Consider the following 19867-nt stretch of genomic DNA (forward strand, 5'->3'; position numbering starts at 1 on the left):
ATTAACCCCTGACATTAGAAAGAAAGTTAAAAAACAACAAAAATAGCCAATAAATTAAACTGACCTGTCCGACTCCCTGACCACACGGAGGGAGACAAATGGAAGAAAGAAAAAAAAATGTTGCAGAGATGAGAGATTCTGCTCACAACTCGACTAGATGAAGAACAGCTGAAGACCCAACGCGGGGAAGTCCAAGCTTCAGCTCCCAACGTTACTGGAACACGACTCGAGAGTAGGGCTGCAAACCGCCTCACATCCAAAAGAGCTTTTCTCTGTCGGGTTCGACCCAGACTCTCTGAAATACTGCCGACCGTCGCCTGCTCGTTCTGCTGCTCCCTTTTCTAGCAGGAGAGCAGTGAATGGATATTGAATTTCCCAACGCTCTGTGTGTGTCACAAAGCAGCGTTGGACCAAATGTGCAAAAGTGCAACATTGGCAAAATAGAAAGTGTTTTTTTTCCAAAGAAAAAAAGCCTGCTCGTCATTGGATTTGAACCCAAAGAAAAAACAAGCGGGTCAACTGTCCATTCTCTGAAACGCTTTCCTCACCCCCATGTGAGTGCACCCCTGGAACGGGGACTGAGATCATTTACCGAATAACACAACTAGTTCCATTTAGATTTTCAACACATTTTGTGTTTCTAACGGGAGGACTTTTCCCCATGATTCACATTATTCAAAGATGTAAATGAGCAACTTGCAGCCCTACTGAAGACGAGACAAATTAAATGCTAATATACAAATGGGGGTAGGGGAGGGGTATTGATGATGAAGATGTGAGGCGATGAGTGCGAAACCTCCAGCAGCTCAGAGGCCTCCCAGGTGAATTCCCAGCAGCCTGGCTGGCCTCGTTAACCTGATGGGGTCTAAGCGTGTATCTATTTTCTTTTCTTTTGCATGAAGAGTGGTGGAGGCGGGACTTGGGAAGAACACCAGTTGTCCCGATGGGTCTTTTCGGAGACTTCGTGTGAGGATGGAGGTTAGGCACAGCCATCCGTCGTTAGATCCATCCATCCAGCCGTTCATGTGTGTATGACACCCCAGTGCAACACACACACACGGCTCCTCACTTCCAGGTGCATGACTCAGCAGTTTGTCAATGAATGAATACAAAAATAAAAAAGCACAAGGGGATAAGAAGTCTTCACTTCTCTTCAAAGTAAAGGGGAGGAACAGTCGATGAAGGTGATGAAGGTCATAAAGGTCATAATGCTATCGATATGGATGCCAGTCACAGGTGTGTGTGTGTGCGTGTGTTTGGTAGGTATGTCTACATCTTGATTCCCTCCTGTTGGCTGAGCTGAGACAGGGTTTTCTTGATCCGGAGAGCGGTGAGTCGGGCGGCGCTGTTGGCATACCAACACTCCCTCATTATCTTCGCCATCACCCGCAAGGCCTGCAGAGAAAAGAGAGAGAAGAGTTCAGTAAAACATGACGGAGGGACAGATTGATGTCTTGGGAAAGATTTGAGAAAGCAGGCAATACAGGGATTTAGAAAGTAAGACGAGTAGAACTTCAGTTCCTTGACCACCGAGCAGAGACAGCTTACACCTGCTATTCAACATATTAAGTCATTTTGCTGTTTTTGTGTCCATAAATGACTCCTTTCCATGCATTAATAGCTGAAGAGAAAGCTGCTGGGTTCTATTGAGAGTTCACTTAATCTGGACATTAAGCAGCGTTTCCTTCAGCCTTTGTCCTCAATAGTAAAACCAGGATATTTGAGGTGATATACAAACACATTTTGGCGTGAACTGTAAAGTTTTTCTCCATTAAGTCTTGCCGTAGTTGCTTCTATAGCCTTTTTTTTTATAATAAGCTGTTGGTATAAATGATTAGGACGACAGTCTTGTGGCTCAAGACACAACACTTCCCAGATTGATTCCAAGGTGTGAAATTGGTGTAAATAAATTCCATCACCTCTGCTGGATTCTGATCATGCTTTTATAGAAAAATCTAAAGCTTCAAACGGCAAACAGGCCTCTGTACGTTTCCACTTAGTCTTGCTTCATCATTTGTTATGTCTGGAAAACCTTTTTTTTCCTCAAAATAAATGATTTCCCCATGCCTCACTTAAGTGGTGACTTCCAGCGAAAATGAGCAAACCAGGCTTTGGACTTGTGTTGGAGCCTCCAGAGTTCACACTAATTCCTCTGTGTCTCAGTAGGCGGGGCTGTAAACAGCAGCTGGTATTTATGAGTCAACATGTCTGTGTGTGCCGTCGCTCGATGCTATGGAACTTCCCGCAGTGCTTATTAAGATGGCCGACACATTCCAGTCCTCCATTCATCTGGTGGATTAGTGCCAACTCTAGATTGCCACTGTCTCCTTCAGCAGAGCGAGCCGACCCTCCTTTCTTACGTCGAGGCATTCAGAGTCAAATGCTTTCAGACGACGCTTCAATTGGCTTTAACCTGTCAACCTGATTTATGGCAGGCCAGCTGAAAAAAAAGAAAAGAGTTTCCGCCTGGGAATAGCACGCCTTGACACGGACCAACGTCTCTACAAGACTTGGCTCTGAATGAGTGGTTCTTACACTAGGGGGGGAGGGGGGGGGGGGGGGTCTTCATTTTCTGTCAAGGACCCTCACATAGACCCACTTTAGACCCCATGGAGCCTCATTTGATCACAAGGACCCGTATGGAGACATAATAGTTGGACCGGTGGTTCTTCAGGACCAGCAACCATCTCTCTTACATGGTTCATGCTTTTGGTTCTTGAAAGAAAGGACTAGCACCTCGTCCCCTGAGCATCAGGGATGTTTATTATGTTGTTTTTTTTGTGATGATTTTTAAACTAAAATGTGTCCGAGTGTGTGGCGGTGAGTATGTCGTGCGTGAACACAGCAGTGCAGTGTGTGCACAGTTTACTCGTCGATGAATACAAAAAGAAAAAGGTGTATCAAAGAAACCGAAAATATTTTAATCTCATGTTTCATCAGCCAACGAGTCCACCCTCATTTCCTGGTCCATAAAAAGATTCCCAGCACAGATCCATTGGATCCATTGACAGCTCAGACAGCTGAAGAGACTGGGAGAGCCAACGCCACATCACGTAGCATCAGAACATCAATAATAAATATGAATGATATATTAAACATTTATTCTTTTTGGGGTGGCACTTTTAGCCGTCTTTATTTATTTTATTTTGGTTAAAAACTGGTTGCTACTGATGGCTACCAAAGGCAAAGAACTGGTTGCCAAGCCAAGTTCCCGTGTGTTGCTTGCCACCTGCTGTTTAAAGTGAAGGAGGTTAGCCCTGAAGTTAGCGGCTACTTCAGCCTGGGCCCACTCAAGGCGGACTGACATTTAAGGTGGAAAAGCTATATTCTCATTTTAGTGACAAGCTGCTTCTCCAAGGTTTGCTCGGCAAATGTAGTAGATTACATTTTGTATAAAATATCAACAAAGCTACCTACAATCATTGGGTACTGCTTGATCACAAATCTATAACATCCTCCAGCAGGCAGCACGAGTTACGAGACTGAGTTTGTCCCTCCGTGTGCTCATGATTGATAAATACAACTAATGGGTCTGCTGAGCAGGGTGGCTGGTACCAGTCCACTGGGAAAGTTATGTCTATGTGCTGCAGAGATTATAAAGCGTTGGTGACAGAGTTCTTCCTTGTTGAAATGTTGCTACAAGATATTCTCAGAGGGACTTTGCAAGACAGGCACTGATTGTACTTCTACACCCTTGATCAAGTCTGGAAGCTCTTTCAGATAGTTCTTTCTGCAAAAGGTCACACTTGGTTTGTTTTGTTTTGTGAACAAAACAATTTGCGGCAGAAACAAGTAAATCAACATGGCACTATAGCCAATAGTGATCCAAAGAAATGAAAAGGGAAACTCAAAACTGCTGAACTATGGGGTTCTTCCCCTTGTTCAAATATTTGGAGGTAGGTAGAGAGCCACACTGGCCCTCTTCATCTGCCATTTCTGGTGACAACAGATGAGCTGGACTCACATCTGAAACAGGCACTGCCTAGTTACAGCTAGCTGAACCGGTTTGTCTGTCTGCATGTGCATCATTGCTGCAGTTTGTGGTTTGTTGTGCTCATTGTGGTCCTGTGCGTTCCGGTTTGATGGAGACAGATTAACGCACTTTTTCAGAAGCTGTCACATCCGTTTAGAAGGCCTATTATGTCAAAATTAATTTGCTGTAGCTTTTCATCAGGTATCTATTGAGACTTCACTGAGATGGAGGAGAACCTTCCCATGGAGGGGAATGAGGCCTCCTTTGATTTCATTTAGACACACGGTATGATGTTGGCTATTGGCGGTTCAAAAATCAACACTATGCCCTTGGTTCAAAGGTCTCGTCACCTCACGTTAAGAGAGAGGATTGCTCAGGATGTTCTTTGTGAGGAAACATGATCCTTGTGGTACAAACCAGGCGTGGGTATCATCGTTGGAGACAAGAAGGCAGATTCATTCCAGATCCACAAATATCAACGGCTGTCTGGATGCTGCCAGACAAAAGGTGGCGGACGTCAAACGACACAACAGAATGGGCGTTCTTAAATAACGTGATAAAAGGAGCGTGTCTATTCCAGCTCTGAGAAGTGTGTGTGTGTGTGTGTGTGTGTGTGTGTGGGGGGGGCAGCAGAGCTGGCTGCATTTACAAAGACGTCTGTTTTGAACAGCCGAGAGAGAGACTCTGTGGTCTTGTCTGACTAAGCTGGATCCATCGTGCATCACGTAGTATTTGTTTTGGGGAACAGCCGAGGAGCGGCCGAGCTATCCCATAGAGGCCATTAACCACAAGTGGTGGTCTGTAGCTAGTGGCAGATACAGTATCTCATCGCAACAACAAAACAAACACTTCCTCTGTGGTTTTCTTGATTGGTTGTTCTGATACCGGTATCAGAAAGGCCCGATAGGGTTTAAAGAGCTGGATCAGGTCTGGGCGAGCCGATATCACGTTGTCATATCATTTACGTTACACAGGAAGTTGTGCCACTTGTCACACCCAACCCAGACATCCTGCCCAGTCGCTACTGCACATGTGCAAACTAGCACTACACACCAATCGTTCCCCACTATTGTATTCCCCTCCGTTTATTAAATCAGCATGAGCGCTATTTAGCATTAGTCGTTAGCATCCGGTGGGCTGCACAGTTCTGCTAGCTAAGCGCTAAACTATGGAGGCTGCATTTGAGTCACATTACGATGCTTTCAAGCTCAATAAAAGTGAATATTGGTCGAAGGTCAATTGTGACACTATCATGATGTTTTCTAATGTAATAATACATTTTTGGAAAGAAACTTGAATAAATACAGCTGTTTGAAGGAAATGTATGCAAAATACCAATACAGATGACAATGAAAAGATTTAGAATGTTTGACAGATATCCTTCAAACCCTCAGTATCCGTCTTCACACAGTGCTGCTGCCTTCATTTATTTCAGTAAGATCAAATTAAATTGTAACGACTCCCAACCCAGTAAGCAAACCAATACCACTTTATGTGAAGTGGTGTGCCTGTGTGTGTGTGTGTATGTGGTACAATACAGTGAAAAAGGAAACCAGAGACTGATTCAACCCACTCACACACACTCCCTCCCTCTCGGCTGAGTGGTTGCTTCCTCTCTGGGGATTGTGGAAACCGGCCTGCCTGTGTGTGTTTCATGTGAGTGAGAAGGAGTCAGAGCATAGCTGTTGCAGCGACCGCAAGATTATTGATGAGCCGACCGCAGGGGACGGTGAGCAACTGCTATGTACACGTGTTCATCTTTTGGGAATTATTACAAATTATTTTTGTGTCATACTACTGCCTTCCTACTGTAGATGGAAACTGGATGGGTGAACTGAAGCCTATGGACTCATCACCGTTACTCTTATGGGGAAGAAGATTTCTCTCCTAAAATCATACAAAGTACAATGGAACGCCACGGGGTGAATCCGTCTACCCCGACTTCACAAAGAGGCGGCTGTGCGTGTCCTACCTCACAGCTCTGCCAGCGGTTGGGAATGTTGGGCCGCAGCTTCTGCTCACAAACCACCTTCCTCATCTCCTCCACCGACGGATCTGACTGAACCAGGTCGTAGTAGGGCAGCTGGTAGTCCTCATGGATGCCTGACAGAAAAACAAACAACGTGGTTTTCAATACAATACTGGTGTGTCAATACCTCCGTACTCCAACCATCCGTCGCTCCCTCCCTCGTTCAGCCTCCTCATTTGAGCCTCACCTCCCATGGAGCAGCGGCTGGCGATCTCCCAGAAGACCAGGCCCATGGCGTAGATGTCAGCCCGCTTGAAAGACTCAAAATGTTTCATGTTTATGGAGTCGTCCAGGACCTCCGGAGCCATATACCTGAGCGGAAAGATGAGCCAGTTATCAACATTGTTCTTGCTTACGCAGTCATTGTCTGTACCATGGCAGTAAAATGATGTTATTTCATGGAATGTGTTACTCAATTACACACATACAGGGAATAACTACCAAAACTGTGCTGAAGGAATCAGATTTGAAGCACCAACATAGAACCGGCATTATTTAAGAAAAGGGGTCTCTATTGAGGCAACATTGCTGTATTTTCCCTTAATCTTTTTGACTAAATAATGGCGGTACACGTTCAAAACGGTTAAGTGGATAAGATTAAATTAAAGAGGTGATTTGGATGAGAGTAAAGCTAGATAAGTGTCACAAATATCCACTAGTTGGAAATAGGGATGGGTATCGTTTGGGTTTTTTCCGATACCGGTGCTAAATTGATACCGGTGCCTAAACGGTGCATGAACCGATACTTTTTTATTGCCAAGGCAATTTTTTTTCTTCAAATTGAACAATATATTAACTGTTTAAAGTACACTAGAAATATAAATAAATACATACAAAATATACTTGACTTCAAACTACAGCTTCAAACCTTTTAACTTCAAACTATAAACAATATATATTTAAAAAAAGAACAGACACAAGCATCAGGTGTCCTGATATGGACTGGTGCAACAGAACTCAGACACTGTTGGATTCTACAAACTGCTGCTTTACTGGATTACACGTCACCATTAATATCAACTGGTAGAGATTTGTTCCAGCAAGCCGAGGATGGACGTTCAAAAGCTCGTGCTCATGTCTCCAGCGATCTCTGTGTGCGCGCGCTGTGTGTGTGAGCGCTGGAAGCCCCGCCCCCTCGAGCCCCGCCCTGCATGCAGGCAGACAGAGCGCCGCAGCGAGTGCACTCTGATCCGCGCTATTTTAATAATCGTTTTTAGCGTGCGGGCACCGCGCTACCCTTTTAGTATCTATATACCGTGCAACTTTACAGAGTAGTGTAAAAAAAAAAAAAAAAAAGTATTTACATCGGCTCAGGCACCGGAAGGAAGCACCGAAATCTGCGTTGCTTTTCGGTCCGGTAGGTACCGGACGTGTTGGAACCGGTGCCAGTATGGTTCTCGGTACCCAACCCTAGTTGGAAATCGTATCACGGGAGTTATTGTGGCTCAGAGGTCGAGCGTCAAATCGGGAAATTGCCTGTTCAAGCCTCAGCCTCTCCGCATGATGACATCTGGTGTAAAGCGCTAGGAAGGCGCTATGCAAATGCAGTTCCGTTTACCAAACAAAAGTCCTCCACTAGACGTTGTACAGTGGGAAGCTTCCTTACCTCAAACAATCTTTGCAACCAACAACAAAGTTTCATCTAGTTCTGCCGAAATCAAAAGTAGTATTATCAATATTAATTAACAAGTGGTTTCTTTAAAAAAAATATTGTCCTTTGAAAAAGAAAATCCATATCCAATCATTTTCATTCCCTTTAGCTCTCTCCAAGCAATTGCTGTGGCTGCAGAAAGAAAACCGAGCTTTGTGCTGCCGGATCCTCATTTGATGCTCTCAATGGAAATGGCCTTTTAAACACGGCAGAACATAACATCAGACACTTTCACTGCGTTTGTACAGTAAGATATTGGGCCAAAAGCTTCTGAAGACCAAGGTGATCATAAAGTCTATGCTTACAAAGCCTTTTACGCTTAAACTAAACCAAATTGATTTATTGAATGACCTGTGCCAATCTGTCCATGTGGACTGATTTAGATCCATCAGATCCTGGCAACATCATTCACCGCACTCCTCTTGAATCGAGTAAAGAATCCTCCCGTTTTAATCTCCTCTGTCTGCTATGCCACCTTCCCGTGCTCCGTTTTCAGATCCCACATCGTTGTTCTTCCTCACATGTTTGAAAACGTCTTTTATCTAAAATCTTTTTTTGCGCTTCTCTCCTAATTCTGTCAAGAAGCACAAAATATACTTGAAAGGAATAAGCAGGGCTTGAGGGAAAAAAAAACTAATTAAAGTGAATATTCACAAACTCTGTGAAACCACAGAAACATTTTGAAGTACCAATCTATAAATAATCGGGGCATTATTTGGGGCATTATCAGCTACTTTATCCGTGACATGAAGATCTTTTCCCTCACTTCATTAAATCCCTGCAGCCATCTGAAGTTAGCAGGATGGATGTGAAACTCCAATTTGGAAAGTGCCCCATTGGGAGCCCTGATTGAATCATGTGGACATAACCGCAGGGCGCTGCGAAGTTCCTATGCCTACTAAACCTGTGGGCGCTGCTGCGCCGCTGATGATCTGTAAGCGCTGGATTCAATGGTGCTCTTGAATACTGGAGCTCTCACTTTGGGCATGAGAGAGAAACTCTTAATTTCATTCTTGAACTGAGCGGTGAACAAATAATGAATGGAGAGCCTCGGTAAGCAAACTGCCGCTGCGTCGCATAAATGAGACCACAGAAACCTTCAATATTTTAGAAAAAGCTTGAGAGAAAGTGTAATTATGTTGCAAGGAGGTTAATTCAATTTAAAACTTCAATGAATAGAACACACACAATGTATCTGTGCTTTGATCAAAGATTGTGTTGTGAATAAAACCAGGACATGAACATTATCAAGTGTCACGCCTCAGACTAGAGGAGTGCAACTCGAAGGGAGCAAACCGTCAATGATTTCCAAGCAGAGGAGCAATGGAGTGGACATGTTGATGCTAATTGCAGTAGACAAGACGGTAAGATACAACACATTCAGCCAGGAGGTCCATGACTTACTCAGATCCCGAGTGGCCCTGGAGCTACGAAAGACGACGCAGCCCTCACAAGGAAACAGAGAACCGATTTCTCACAAAGTGCAGGGAGTCTTGTTGTTGTTGTTGCAAAACACACAAAAACACACCGATGTATGCAGCCAATCGGCCCCAAGTCGATAATAAGACGGCATGTACAATCTTTGATTAATTAATTAATATCACCAAGCTGTCTGCCCACGTAGCAGTACAGCAGCGGGTGTACTGCTATCATGTTAGCCGTTAGCCAAACTCACCGTCCAAAACATTTAAAGGGAGCCGCAGAGTAGTGGCCGAGAGGTACGCAGCAGTGTGTATGCTGGAGGTTCCGATAGCCAAACACTACGCAAACCGCTACCCCGCCTGGGTCGGAGAGATAATGAAAGCAGTATGCGTTCACATTGCAAACCAAATGATATGTTGAGACATAAAGAGTAACTATTGGATTGGAATGATTCTTTGCTGGCAGATTGGCATGCTGATAAGAAAGTAAACAAAAAAAGAAACAGACCATCAATATGCAACATGGAGCTTTAGTCTCCCCTGACCCGAGGCTCATTGAATCATTTAGTGGCACTGGATTACGCCTGCAGCATCAAACCATCGGCCCAGACACGGAGGCAGGAAAATGTCATAAACAAGTTAAAAAAAACACGCAAAAAGCAGAGCTGGATGAAAGCTATGCTGATATCACTGTGGGAAGGGGGAAGGAGAAGAGTGCTGCCCTCAATGTTCTGCTCACTTTCCAACCCCACAGCTAGACAAGTCTACATAATAGAACAAGAGACATGTGGACAGAGACACACAAATGGAAAGTGAGAAGCCTCATGCCGTCTGGGTAAGAAGGGAGGAGGAGGTGAATGGTTATTTGTGTGGTGACTAACATGTAACAACACAGTCGTACTTCAGCTTTTCAAATTGTTTTCACTTTTAATTAAATGTGACTTTGTGCAACAAAACCACCGCAAGCACACAAACAAACAATTAGTCATTCATTGTTGTAATCGCAAAAGAGACCGAGGCACCAGTTTATCCATTTGACTCAGGCTGCACCGACGCAACAATGTCTGGAAGGCGAGGCAAACTCCTTCCAGACAGCGACAAAGCCAAAAGGGTTACAGAGACAGTTTGTTTATTCCATGCATTCCACAGTGACTACCAGCTGTAACACACACACACACACACACACACACACACACACACACCTCAAGCACTGCATCGGATACCGGCACAGTCACAAAATCTGGTTAGCCGACAGAAATCACTGACACGACCCAGTTTGTTGCATGTCCTTGAGTTGCACCAGGAGAAGAAAGCAATAATTCTAGGCTTCATTGTGGTAGCCTTTGAAGAGTGTTTGGAAAGTTGGGGCAGAAGATTCAGTTCAAGGTCCATGACGTACTTAGGTCCTGTTATCCACTGTAAACACACGCCACTAATCTCTGCTGATTGGAGCAGCGACTCCTGTGCAATGATAGAATGATGGAGTCCCGTCTTTGAGTCTAAACAGTCGAGACACCTGCCTACACAGTGTTTCAAGACGGGACAAAATGATCACGCCAGACAGGTCCTGACAGAACCACAACGGATACAGAACAAGATGAAGAGGGTGTCCCCCGTTAAGTTAACTGCCTCTAAGGAAATGGGGCAAAGGGCTTTGTGCGGCATTAAGGTACCTTTTGGTTCCCACTCTGTGGTTCGGAGCGATGTCAATGGTGTCAGTGGCCGAGTCGTGGCGGACGGCCAGACCCAGGTCAGCGATGCAGCAGGTCCCGTTCTTCTTCACCAGAATGTTCTTTGACTTCAGGTCTCTGTGCGCGATAGCCGGCTTTCCTGGAGACAGACGGGCGTAGGTTCAACAGAAGCTGCACACTTATGTAGGAAGGAGCGCAATATGTGTATGGGACAGATATAAGTGTGTGTGTGTCTCACCTTGTGTCCCCACTATCTCCATGTGGAGGTGAGCGAGGCCGCTGGCCGTGGACAGGGACAGCTTGATCATGCCCTCCACGGTGACAGTGTAGCGGTTCAGGTAGTCAAACAGGGAGCCGTGCTCGTGATAATCCGACACCAGCCACAGCTGAGTCCACGTCCCGTTATCTATGCAAAGACAGGCAGACGAGCAAGAGGACAAAAGGGTTAATGACAAAACGGCTTTCTTCCTCCTTTTGCTCTCCCAACAAAGAGCTCGTCTTGTGATGTAGTGCTGAAATGTCTGTGGACATGCAACTTTTGCAATCGGATGCACCAGATTTGATTTGTCCACATTTGACACTTCAATACAACCTGCCTGATCAGACAGTGATCGGATGTATTTTATGGTCAAAGAAGCGACTGTAAAACAGTGGCTTGATTGATCTAATTTCCAATAAATCCTTCACAATAAAAGTCTCTTGTTATTTTTGGCACTTACTCTTTCTTCCTGCTGTATTAGTAGAGTTGTTTTTAATGGAAGAATAGCCTCAAAAAAAGCTCTGTTATTTGATGATAAACACATTTTCCTATAAATATTTCGCAATAAAAGTCCCCTGTTATTTTTGTCACTTCCTCTTTCTCCCTGCAGCATTAGTAGACTTGTTATAATATCAAAATAGTCTCAAACAAAAACTCTGCTAATTCATTGATGAACAAATGTTTGTATAAAAAATAAAATTCAAATTATTGTGTCATTCAAAAGCTTTTTTATTTTGAAGCAGCAAAATTAGGAAATGTTTTGTGTTCCTCAGCAGTAAACTAACAGGACTCAGACAGCAGGTCTCAGGGGAGCTCCAGTCCCGTCTCTATTCCCTTTGCTCTCCTCTGGGGAGGAGCTCCCGTGTTATGTGAAGGTGAAGCAGACCTACGTTAAATAAATAAATTGTCCGGATTGTGCTCACATGCTAGCCACACCTCACTGAGATCCCGACTCAAAGACCATATCAGCAGGTGAACGTGACAGTAAATGCGTTCTGGTAATCGTGACAAAAGCTGATTGGAAAGACAAGCGCAACCAGAGCCTCATTCTGCATGCCATGAGAATCATTTAGGTTGCTCAGATATGCCATCAATTGTGTGTACTGGTATGTAGTGGTACTGAAAGAGTTCTCAGAGTGCAGTTGGAACTTAATGGGATGTTTTAGCAGGTTTTCAACTCAAACACTTGTCTATGAAGTGGCAGAGACAGATTGATTAATTGAATGTTCGAGAGATACCATCAGGAACATCGTTTGGGCACCTTCGATTAACAGGTAAATAGATCTGATCGGCAGTTTCATACATAATTATCAAGCATGTGCCGACGCCTGCTGCTCCTTCCAGCTGACATTTTGTCCTCACTTTGGGGCGGCCCTTCAAAAGGCCTCTTTGAGGATTCAGACTTAGTTTTTAAAGTTCATGTTAGGATTAGATTAGAGGGGTTAGCATTTAGTTAGGATTGTTACGGTTATGATTTGTCCTCACAAAATACATGCACAAGGCCGTGTGTGTGTATGTGTGTGTGTGTGTGTATGTGTGTGTGTGTGTGTGTGTATGCGCTAGAGCTGTCAGACCGTGTGGTAATGTGTGCTTGACCTTGGCTGAGGACTGTTACTCCCCCACACTGTCTACCAGCCAGTCTATTTAGAATGAACGTCTGTTATAAGGCTTCACCTGCATACCGGAGCTGCTTCTCGCTCCGTACAAATCAACCTTCTTCTGTGATGGCACCTTAATTAGCATCTGTTTTCATTCAAGTTATTCCTGCGCCTTCTCGATGGCTCTAGTCTGACTTGTGTTTCGTTCTTCTGTGTGTGCAGTCTGATCTTAAAATCCGGCCTCCCACCGGCTCTTCCGTGAGGTTGCTCACCTTTGTTGTCGGCGGCAATGAAGCCCAGGATGTTCTCGTGCCTCAGCATCACGGTCTGGTAGATCTCGGCCTCGCGGAACCAGGAGCGCTCTTCGCGGGAGGAGAAGATCTTCACGGCCACCTCCTCGCCGCGCCACTTGCCCCGCCACACCTCCCCGAAGCGGCCCTTCCCGATGCTCTCCTGGAGGATGATGGTCCTGGCGATGGTCCTCTGGACCAGCAGCGGCAGGCCTGGAGGGAGAAGCAGGACCCGGAAAGAAAAGGCTTAGTTGTTTGTTTTGGTAAACTTCTCTAGAGACTCTAAAAGACTTCCATTAATAAACCTAAAAGATACAGCATCAGCATGGCTCGAATACGCAGAGAACACAGTTGGAATACTTCCAGAATAAAGTGGGAGTAATATGAAGATGTCAAAAACAATAAAACTATGAAAAATATAAAAAAGGTCCAGATGAGGATAGCTTTTTGGTCGCAACATTTCCTCGTAATATTTCAGCTGTAATCTAAATGTCTAAAAAGCAAATTCACTCCCTCTCGTTCCCAGACTGTCGACACCAGATGTTAGTGGCACACAGGTGGACCTATGACCAGGGAGAAACCTCTGGGTCGGAAAAGCACAGTCAATGAGGAGGGGCTTTAAATTTCCATTTCATAAATAAATAAAAAATTGCAAATTAGGGTATTTTTGGGGGACCTAAAACCCATATCTTGAATTTGCAAAAATATTTGTAAATAGCATTTATTTCAGTTCTTTATATAGGTCAGGGGTGGGCAATTAATATTCCCAAGGGGCCACATGAGAAATTTGGACCGTTGTGGAGGGCCGAACCAATAGTCTGAACTTAATTCAATTAACTCAATATGAATGTTATTACTTTATTAAAAAACTGTAAATTATATGGTTTTGAGCTGCTACTGGTAAGAATACATGTTACAGTACGGCTATGAAAATAAGTAAAAACATTTATTTTTATAAGATTTTTTTAAACCTTACCTTAAATATGTATGTTAAAGAGCAGCAATGTATTAACTTTAAACAAAAGCAATAAGTGCTTTTGTTGTTTTCCAGTTCAGTTGTTCTTACTCGGGGAGAAAAGTCCAGTCTGTGTTGCTTGAACAAGAGCATGAAGTCTGGTTGAATGAGGTGGAGATGAAGGACAGCTGACAGGTATCAGTGAGAGAGGATATGATCTGTACATCTTCTGAGCAGGCCTCCTCATGTGAGGAAAGTTCTCCTCTTTGAGAGAAGAGTAAAGATCCAGAAGTGATCCTGACTTAAAGTGCTCTGCCATAGTGGATCAGACCGCAGTGTTCGCTCATCTTGCAAATGCATGTGGCCAGTTACATTTTCCAACAAGCAAATAAGAAAATGCTGGAGCAGAAGCAACTGTCAGATCTCCAGAAAACTGCTGATGAGGAAATTACAGCGGAATGAGAATCCTCATCCGATGTCAACAGACACCACACACAGATTCTGACTCAGCACAGTGATTAAATCAGCCCACGCAGCTCTGCCAAAACACACACACAGACAGACACAGATTGGCAGCTTGTTGGAGGTGCCAGTCTCCACAGATAGGTGCTAATTCATGGCTACAACAACAGCCTTTGCCAGTGCAGAGTTTGTGTGTGTGTGTGTGTGTGTGTGTGTGTGTGTGTGTGTGTGTGTGTGTGTGTGTGTGTGTGTGTGTGTGTGTGTGTGTGTTTATGCAGTCTTACAGTCTGAATCTGGGTCAGCCAGCCTTTTTAATAGACTTCTACTTTCAGCGTGCAGCTGCAAAGTATGTGCACGTACACACATGCACGCACGCGTACACGACAGTGCGTGCAGTCCTAGTCTTCAAAATCTAGTTTCACAAAAGGGATTCCACATTTAAAGTTACAACCTCAATTAGAACACACTGAAGAAGCCTCACGCTACAACTCACTGAAGCTACTTCCTGGCCAGGTGCAGGCACTTCCTGGAGCTTTGATTTCACCGCGAGTTTGCCGTGTGCTCGGCGGACACTTGTTGTGCTTTATTTACATCTGCCGATATCAAACCTGCCCACTCTCATTTATGTGTGGATATATTATTAGTACCATTCAAATGCACTCACACTCACACACACACACACAGTACCTGATCCAGAACCCGATGTGGTCATGTCGTAGATGAGGTCCTTCAGCGTCGTTCCCACGGTGATGAAGGGGTGGTCCATCGTGGGGTCCTCCTCGTTGGGCACCCGATGGTGGTGATGGTGGTGGGCCCCAGCACCCCCGGGCCCCAGGCCTCGGTGGCTGTGGCAGACGTAGAACGCCAGGACTAGCAGCAGGCAGAGCACGCACACAGGGCAGGCAATCACCGCCGCGAGGGCCACGGGCCCCAGAGGGGGCGGCTTCTCAGAGGGACCTGCAGGACGAACACGCAGAGCGGGTTAGAGAAGCGAGCCGGATCGAAAGCTGTGACCTGCGAGTGTGCAGGGTCACGTCTGGCTCGGAGATCAACGCGCGGGGGATCAAGGGAGGCCGCAAACTGTTGGGAAGGTTCACTTTGAGCATACTGACTGCTGGCAAGTAGCAGGCTGAAGCCACGAGCCAGGAAGCTGACGGGCCAAGTGGTGCGGGGGCACACTCCATCTGCTAGGCTGATGGGAAAATTTGGCCTGAAGCTAACACACACACACACACACACACACACACACACACACACACACACACACGAGAATGGAGATTAAATACACTTCTAGACAGAAGGGCCAGATGACCTAGGAAGTCTGAATCCTCCACTACTGCCTAATACCGTGTGCGAAATATTCGCGCGTCCAGATTACATGTTAAGTCAATGCACAGCCGCGTTAGGTTGCGGAAAAGCGGATTTTTCGCCGAGCGTCGCGATAGAGGCGAAACGGCATCGCAACGCCGCTTTTTCGCCGGCGTTCAAATATTTCAACTCCAGCGAATAATTCGCATGACGCGGAGTCATGAGGCTTCATTCAGACACTTGTCCTGGAGGAGTCGGAGCTGTGTGTGACTACGGATAATGTTATGAACCCAGACACGGGGGTGGTTGATGTTCCGACGTGTGTGGGACTTCCTCAACAAGTATGAAGCAGAACTAGTGGTTAATTCAATGCTGAATGGCGGAAATAGTAAATGCTTTCATAAACACGGAGATAGAAGCTCCGCCCGGCATCACCGCCGTCCTGCCGTTACTGAATCAAACTGCTGCTGGTCCGCTGAAGGAGCGCTGGAAGCGGCTTCATTCAGACACTAGTCCTGGAGGAGTCGGAGCTGTGTGTGACTACGGATAATGTTATGAACCCAGACACGGGGGCGGTTGATGTTCCGACGTGTGTGGGACTTCCTCAACAAGTATAAAGCAGAACTAGTGGTTATTTACCTGGTGGATGAAGGAAATAGTAAATGTTTTCAAGACAGAGATAAGCCCCGCCCCCTTTCCCCAGCGATGGTTGCGAAAAAACGGATTAACCACAGAGCGAATTTTTCACCTGCGGCGCGATATAGGCGAAGTGGCGTTGCGAAAATTCGCAACTGTTTTGGTGTGAACACGGCATTAGTCTCTACCATTGCATGCTGGGATAGATCATTTTTTCCCTGCAAATGTAAGAATAACTGAGTGGAAACTATAAATGCAAGGAATCTCTATTTCTCTGTCGGTTTGTCTGTGCAGCATCCAATTTTAGGGCAATTCAAATTCAATATAAATAAACTCATTGACTTTGCAGCCAAACTCTTGCTCACTTCCCTGGATAGGAGCTCAATAGGAGCAGAATCAAACCGCAGTGTATTTGAGCGACGTGACCGAGAGTAAGTCGCAACTTGGTGTGTTTATTATTTGGAAATTAACTTTGTTGAGTGTATTTCACCGATGTTTCTGGCCGAGGGTAAAGCCGCCGACTGAGAGGCCGGATTTAGTGGTTTAGTGGTACTTTTTAACCACTTCACTTACTGGGAATGTTGATGTCTTCAGTGGTAGAAGATGAATGCTACTCAAAACTTTTCCCCTAAACTATTAATGCCACACAGTAAATCAGATGTTTACTTCAAGTGAGGAGAAAGAGGGTACTTCTCAGTACGATGTATTTACATGTGGTATTTACAATGGCTGTTCAACGTGGAGATTAGAACATGATGCTGGATAGGTTCATAACATATGATGCATTACATTTGTAGTCTTCACCGACACCATTTCTCTGTAAATGTAGTGCTACAGAGTTTTCTTATGAAGTAGAAGTACACAGTAAGTAGTAGGCAGCTGAGTTTTTCATATCTAAACATCATAATAAATCTATAGCTTTTGGGGGTAACAGTCATTTAATTTAAGTAAAGAAAATTGTTGTTCTGTCCCATTGCATAATACAAGTGGCAATAATAAACCGATAACTAATATACAAGTACGATATGTAATTCTAAATTCCTTCAAAAAGAGGTGATCATGTGGAATTTGGCTTTGGTTCTTGCCATTTGCTATTGACATTGGAGCCAAGCCTTTCTGAGACAACGTAAGGAACTGTGTGTTGTTGTTTTTACCAGGGATGATTCCCATGTCGGGCTCCTTGTTGCAGTAGTCCGTGTTGCAGCACATCGGGTAAATGCCCGAGTCCCGCTTGACGGACGGGGCGCAGATGAAGGGCCGGTCTCGTGGGATCAGCTCGTTCTCGCGCACACACTGCCGCTGCTCGGTGGTGAGCTGGCTGCCCGACTTGCGGATGGCGACGAAGCAGACACCGTCCGTCGTGCAGCTGGAGTTGGCGCTGCAGCGGTCACAGTGACACTGGAGGGCTGGAGGGAGGAAGGAGAGAGAAACGATTAAGACTTTGAATGCTATAGCAGATACGGACATAATCCAACAATTATTTTTCTCACTGTCCTGAGTGTCCTTTGTCACTAAATTCCAACACTCAAATCAGGGGCTGAGAGCCAATCAGAGCTTTCTCAATCCTTTCTCAACTCTGTCTGTGTGTGTGTGTGTGTGTGTGTGTGTGTGTGTGTGTGTGTGTGTGTGTGTGTGTGTGTGTGTGTGTGTGTGTGTGTGTGTGTGTGTGTGTGTGTGTGTGTGTGTGTGTGTGTGTGTGTTCTCGCTGATGTTTGCAGAGTTACTGGTACTCTGCTGACGCACCGCATACACAGAACAACAGGGCCTCTTAATCAGCCCTTTCCTGAAAAAATGTCGCAAAAGTAGGACATTGATTTTTATCTATTATGTGAAATTACGTCCTTGAAGGGCTGAGAGAGTGAGAGAGTGTGCTGGACAGAGAGAGAGCGAGGCAAACAGCTGTTTCTATCAGAGTGCTGATTTTAACGGGGAATCATTCATAAATTCTAAATCCATTCAAATTAATAAATGTATTATTTGATGTTGAAACAGCAGCCGTATGATGTTGTTCAACATTTGAGGCTTTCGCCAAGATGGTGCTCTGATGGATGGTGCAGCTTAGGCTACATGGGGATTTATTCACGCTCACAAAGGATATTTATTGAGTCCCTTTCAAATATGTATTACCAGTAAATACAATAGGGTGTTATTTATACCAGAATAGGCACATACATCATGATTTATTAAAAATGGACATTCCACCAAACAGTCAGAATGAAATGATCCTTTGTTTCCTTTGCACTGCTCTATCGATGGAGGGGATGTGAACGAACACTTTTTAGTCGACAAACACTTGCACGATTTAGTCGACAGCTCTAATAAATCACACAAAAAGCAGCTGTTTTACAGAGATTTGCCAAGAAACCTGGAGCCCAGTGGATGAAGCAGCATAACATTTAGATCTAATATTATTTTATGTAATCTCGTAGCACACAAGTTGCTTTTCAATTTTAAAGCTCATTGTGACCTGTTCAGTGTTCATACAAGTGTGATACCAAAAGGTTTGAAATGTTCCTTATTTCTATCATGAAAACTGTTTGCCAAAGTTGCTAGAGGGCAACCTGCTACTAATGTCACTTCAAAATATATGGAAAAAAAACATATCCTTATGTATTTGTTATTTTCCCGCTGTGCTGAACTTGCAACCGGGTTGTGAGCTGTGACCTCTGTGTAGCTTTACCCCCCTACTTCCTGGTTCCAACAGACAGCCTTTTGCAGGCTAGACTTTATTCTATTTGTGAAAAAAAGAACCACATTTAAATCATGTGTTTACACTATGTGGCATCAGTAAAAACATACTTCCTCTTTGGTAACATCTGCTGGCAGCTTTGGAAAACTACCAACAACACAGTCATATAGGTCAGCTGTGTAACATCTGACGATTGAGCAAATAACATAAAAGGATCTAACAGTGTGGAGATATTCTAAACTGTGCAGACATAAGTGGAAATGTGATGTTGTGTGGAGCTAAAACAGCTAACGAGGGCTGTTCAAGCCATATTCGTGACGTGTTGAAATGTACGTTTTTGGTGAAAAACTTAAATTAAGCCAGCTGTCAGTCAATTTTTTTTGGTATAGGATAAGAGCATCATGTCAGTTGAAGTGTGTTTTTAATGCAAATAACCATTATAGATGACAATATCCAAATTTCAGACAATAAGAATCGGCAGGTCAAACTTTTAGAAAAATCAGAACAGAGCGCTAAGCACTAACAAACAGCGAGCGTTGCTGCATGAGGACGGAACCCCCCCCCCCCCCCCCCCACAAACACACACACAGTTCTCATGTGCCTTCAGGGGTTTCTGTTGATTCCTTAAAAAGTAGGTTTTCCCTTTGTTTCAACTCTTCTGAACTCATTCAGAGACGCATTGCGCGGCTGGAAAAGGTTAAAGCAACACACGCCTTCTGAGACAAGACCTCTGAATAATTAACAGGACGGGCTGTGGAGCAGAGTGCCTGACATCGACACAGTGAGACATGAACACCGGTGAGAAATCTGGCCCGACGGTGCAGCATCTTCACAGGGATTTCAGACGATGAATTATTAAGTCAATGCAAATAAAAAGTGTGCATTAGCGCTACAAGAAGAAACAC

The 19867-nt window shown here is 44.7% G+C and overlaps 1 protein-coding gene across 2 annotated transcripts in view; it reads right to left on the reverse strand.

Annotated features, from left to right (window-relative positions):
* Positions 1 to 1269: 1269 nt before the first annotated feature.
* The window catches only part of tgfbr1b (transforming growth factor, beta receptor 1 b), a gene marked incomplete at both ends in the record, with an annotated part of 42255 nt that continues 23657 nt past the window's right edge, over positions 1270 to 19867 (reverse strand). The window contains 8 exons of one of the 2 annotated variants that reach the window (XM_079234547.1): positions 1270 to 1395; positions 5946 to 6076; positions 6190 to 6314; positions 10748 to 10904; positions 11004 to 11171; positions 12895 to 13125; positions 15017 to 15286; positions 17428 to 17679. In XM_079234547.1, the coding sequence (XP_079090673.1) occupies positions 1270 to 1395; positions 5946 to 6076; positions 6190 to 6314; positions 10748 to 10904; positions 11004 to 11171; positions 12895 to 13125; positions 15017 to 15286; positions 17428 to 17679 (1460 nt within the window). Of the gene's footprint in view, positions 1396 to 5945; positions 6077 to 6189; positions 6315 to 10747; positions 10905 to 11003; positions 11172 to 12894; positions 13126 to 15007; positions 15287 to 17427; positions 17680 to 19867 lie in introns of both variants that reach the window. The other variant, XM_079234546.1, reaches the window with a different exon arrangement.

Source organism: Taurulus bubalis (genome assembly GCF_910589615.1).
Source record: "Taurulus bubalis genome assembly, chromosome: 18".
NCBI lineage: Eukaryota > Metazoa > Chordata > Actinopteri > Perciformes > Cottidae > Taurulus > Taurulus bubalis.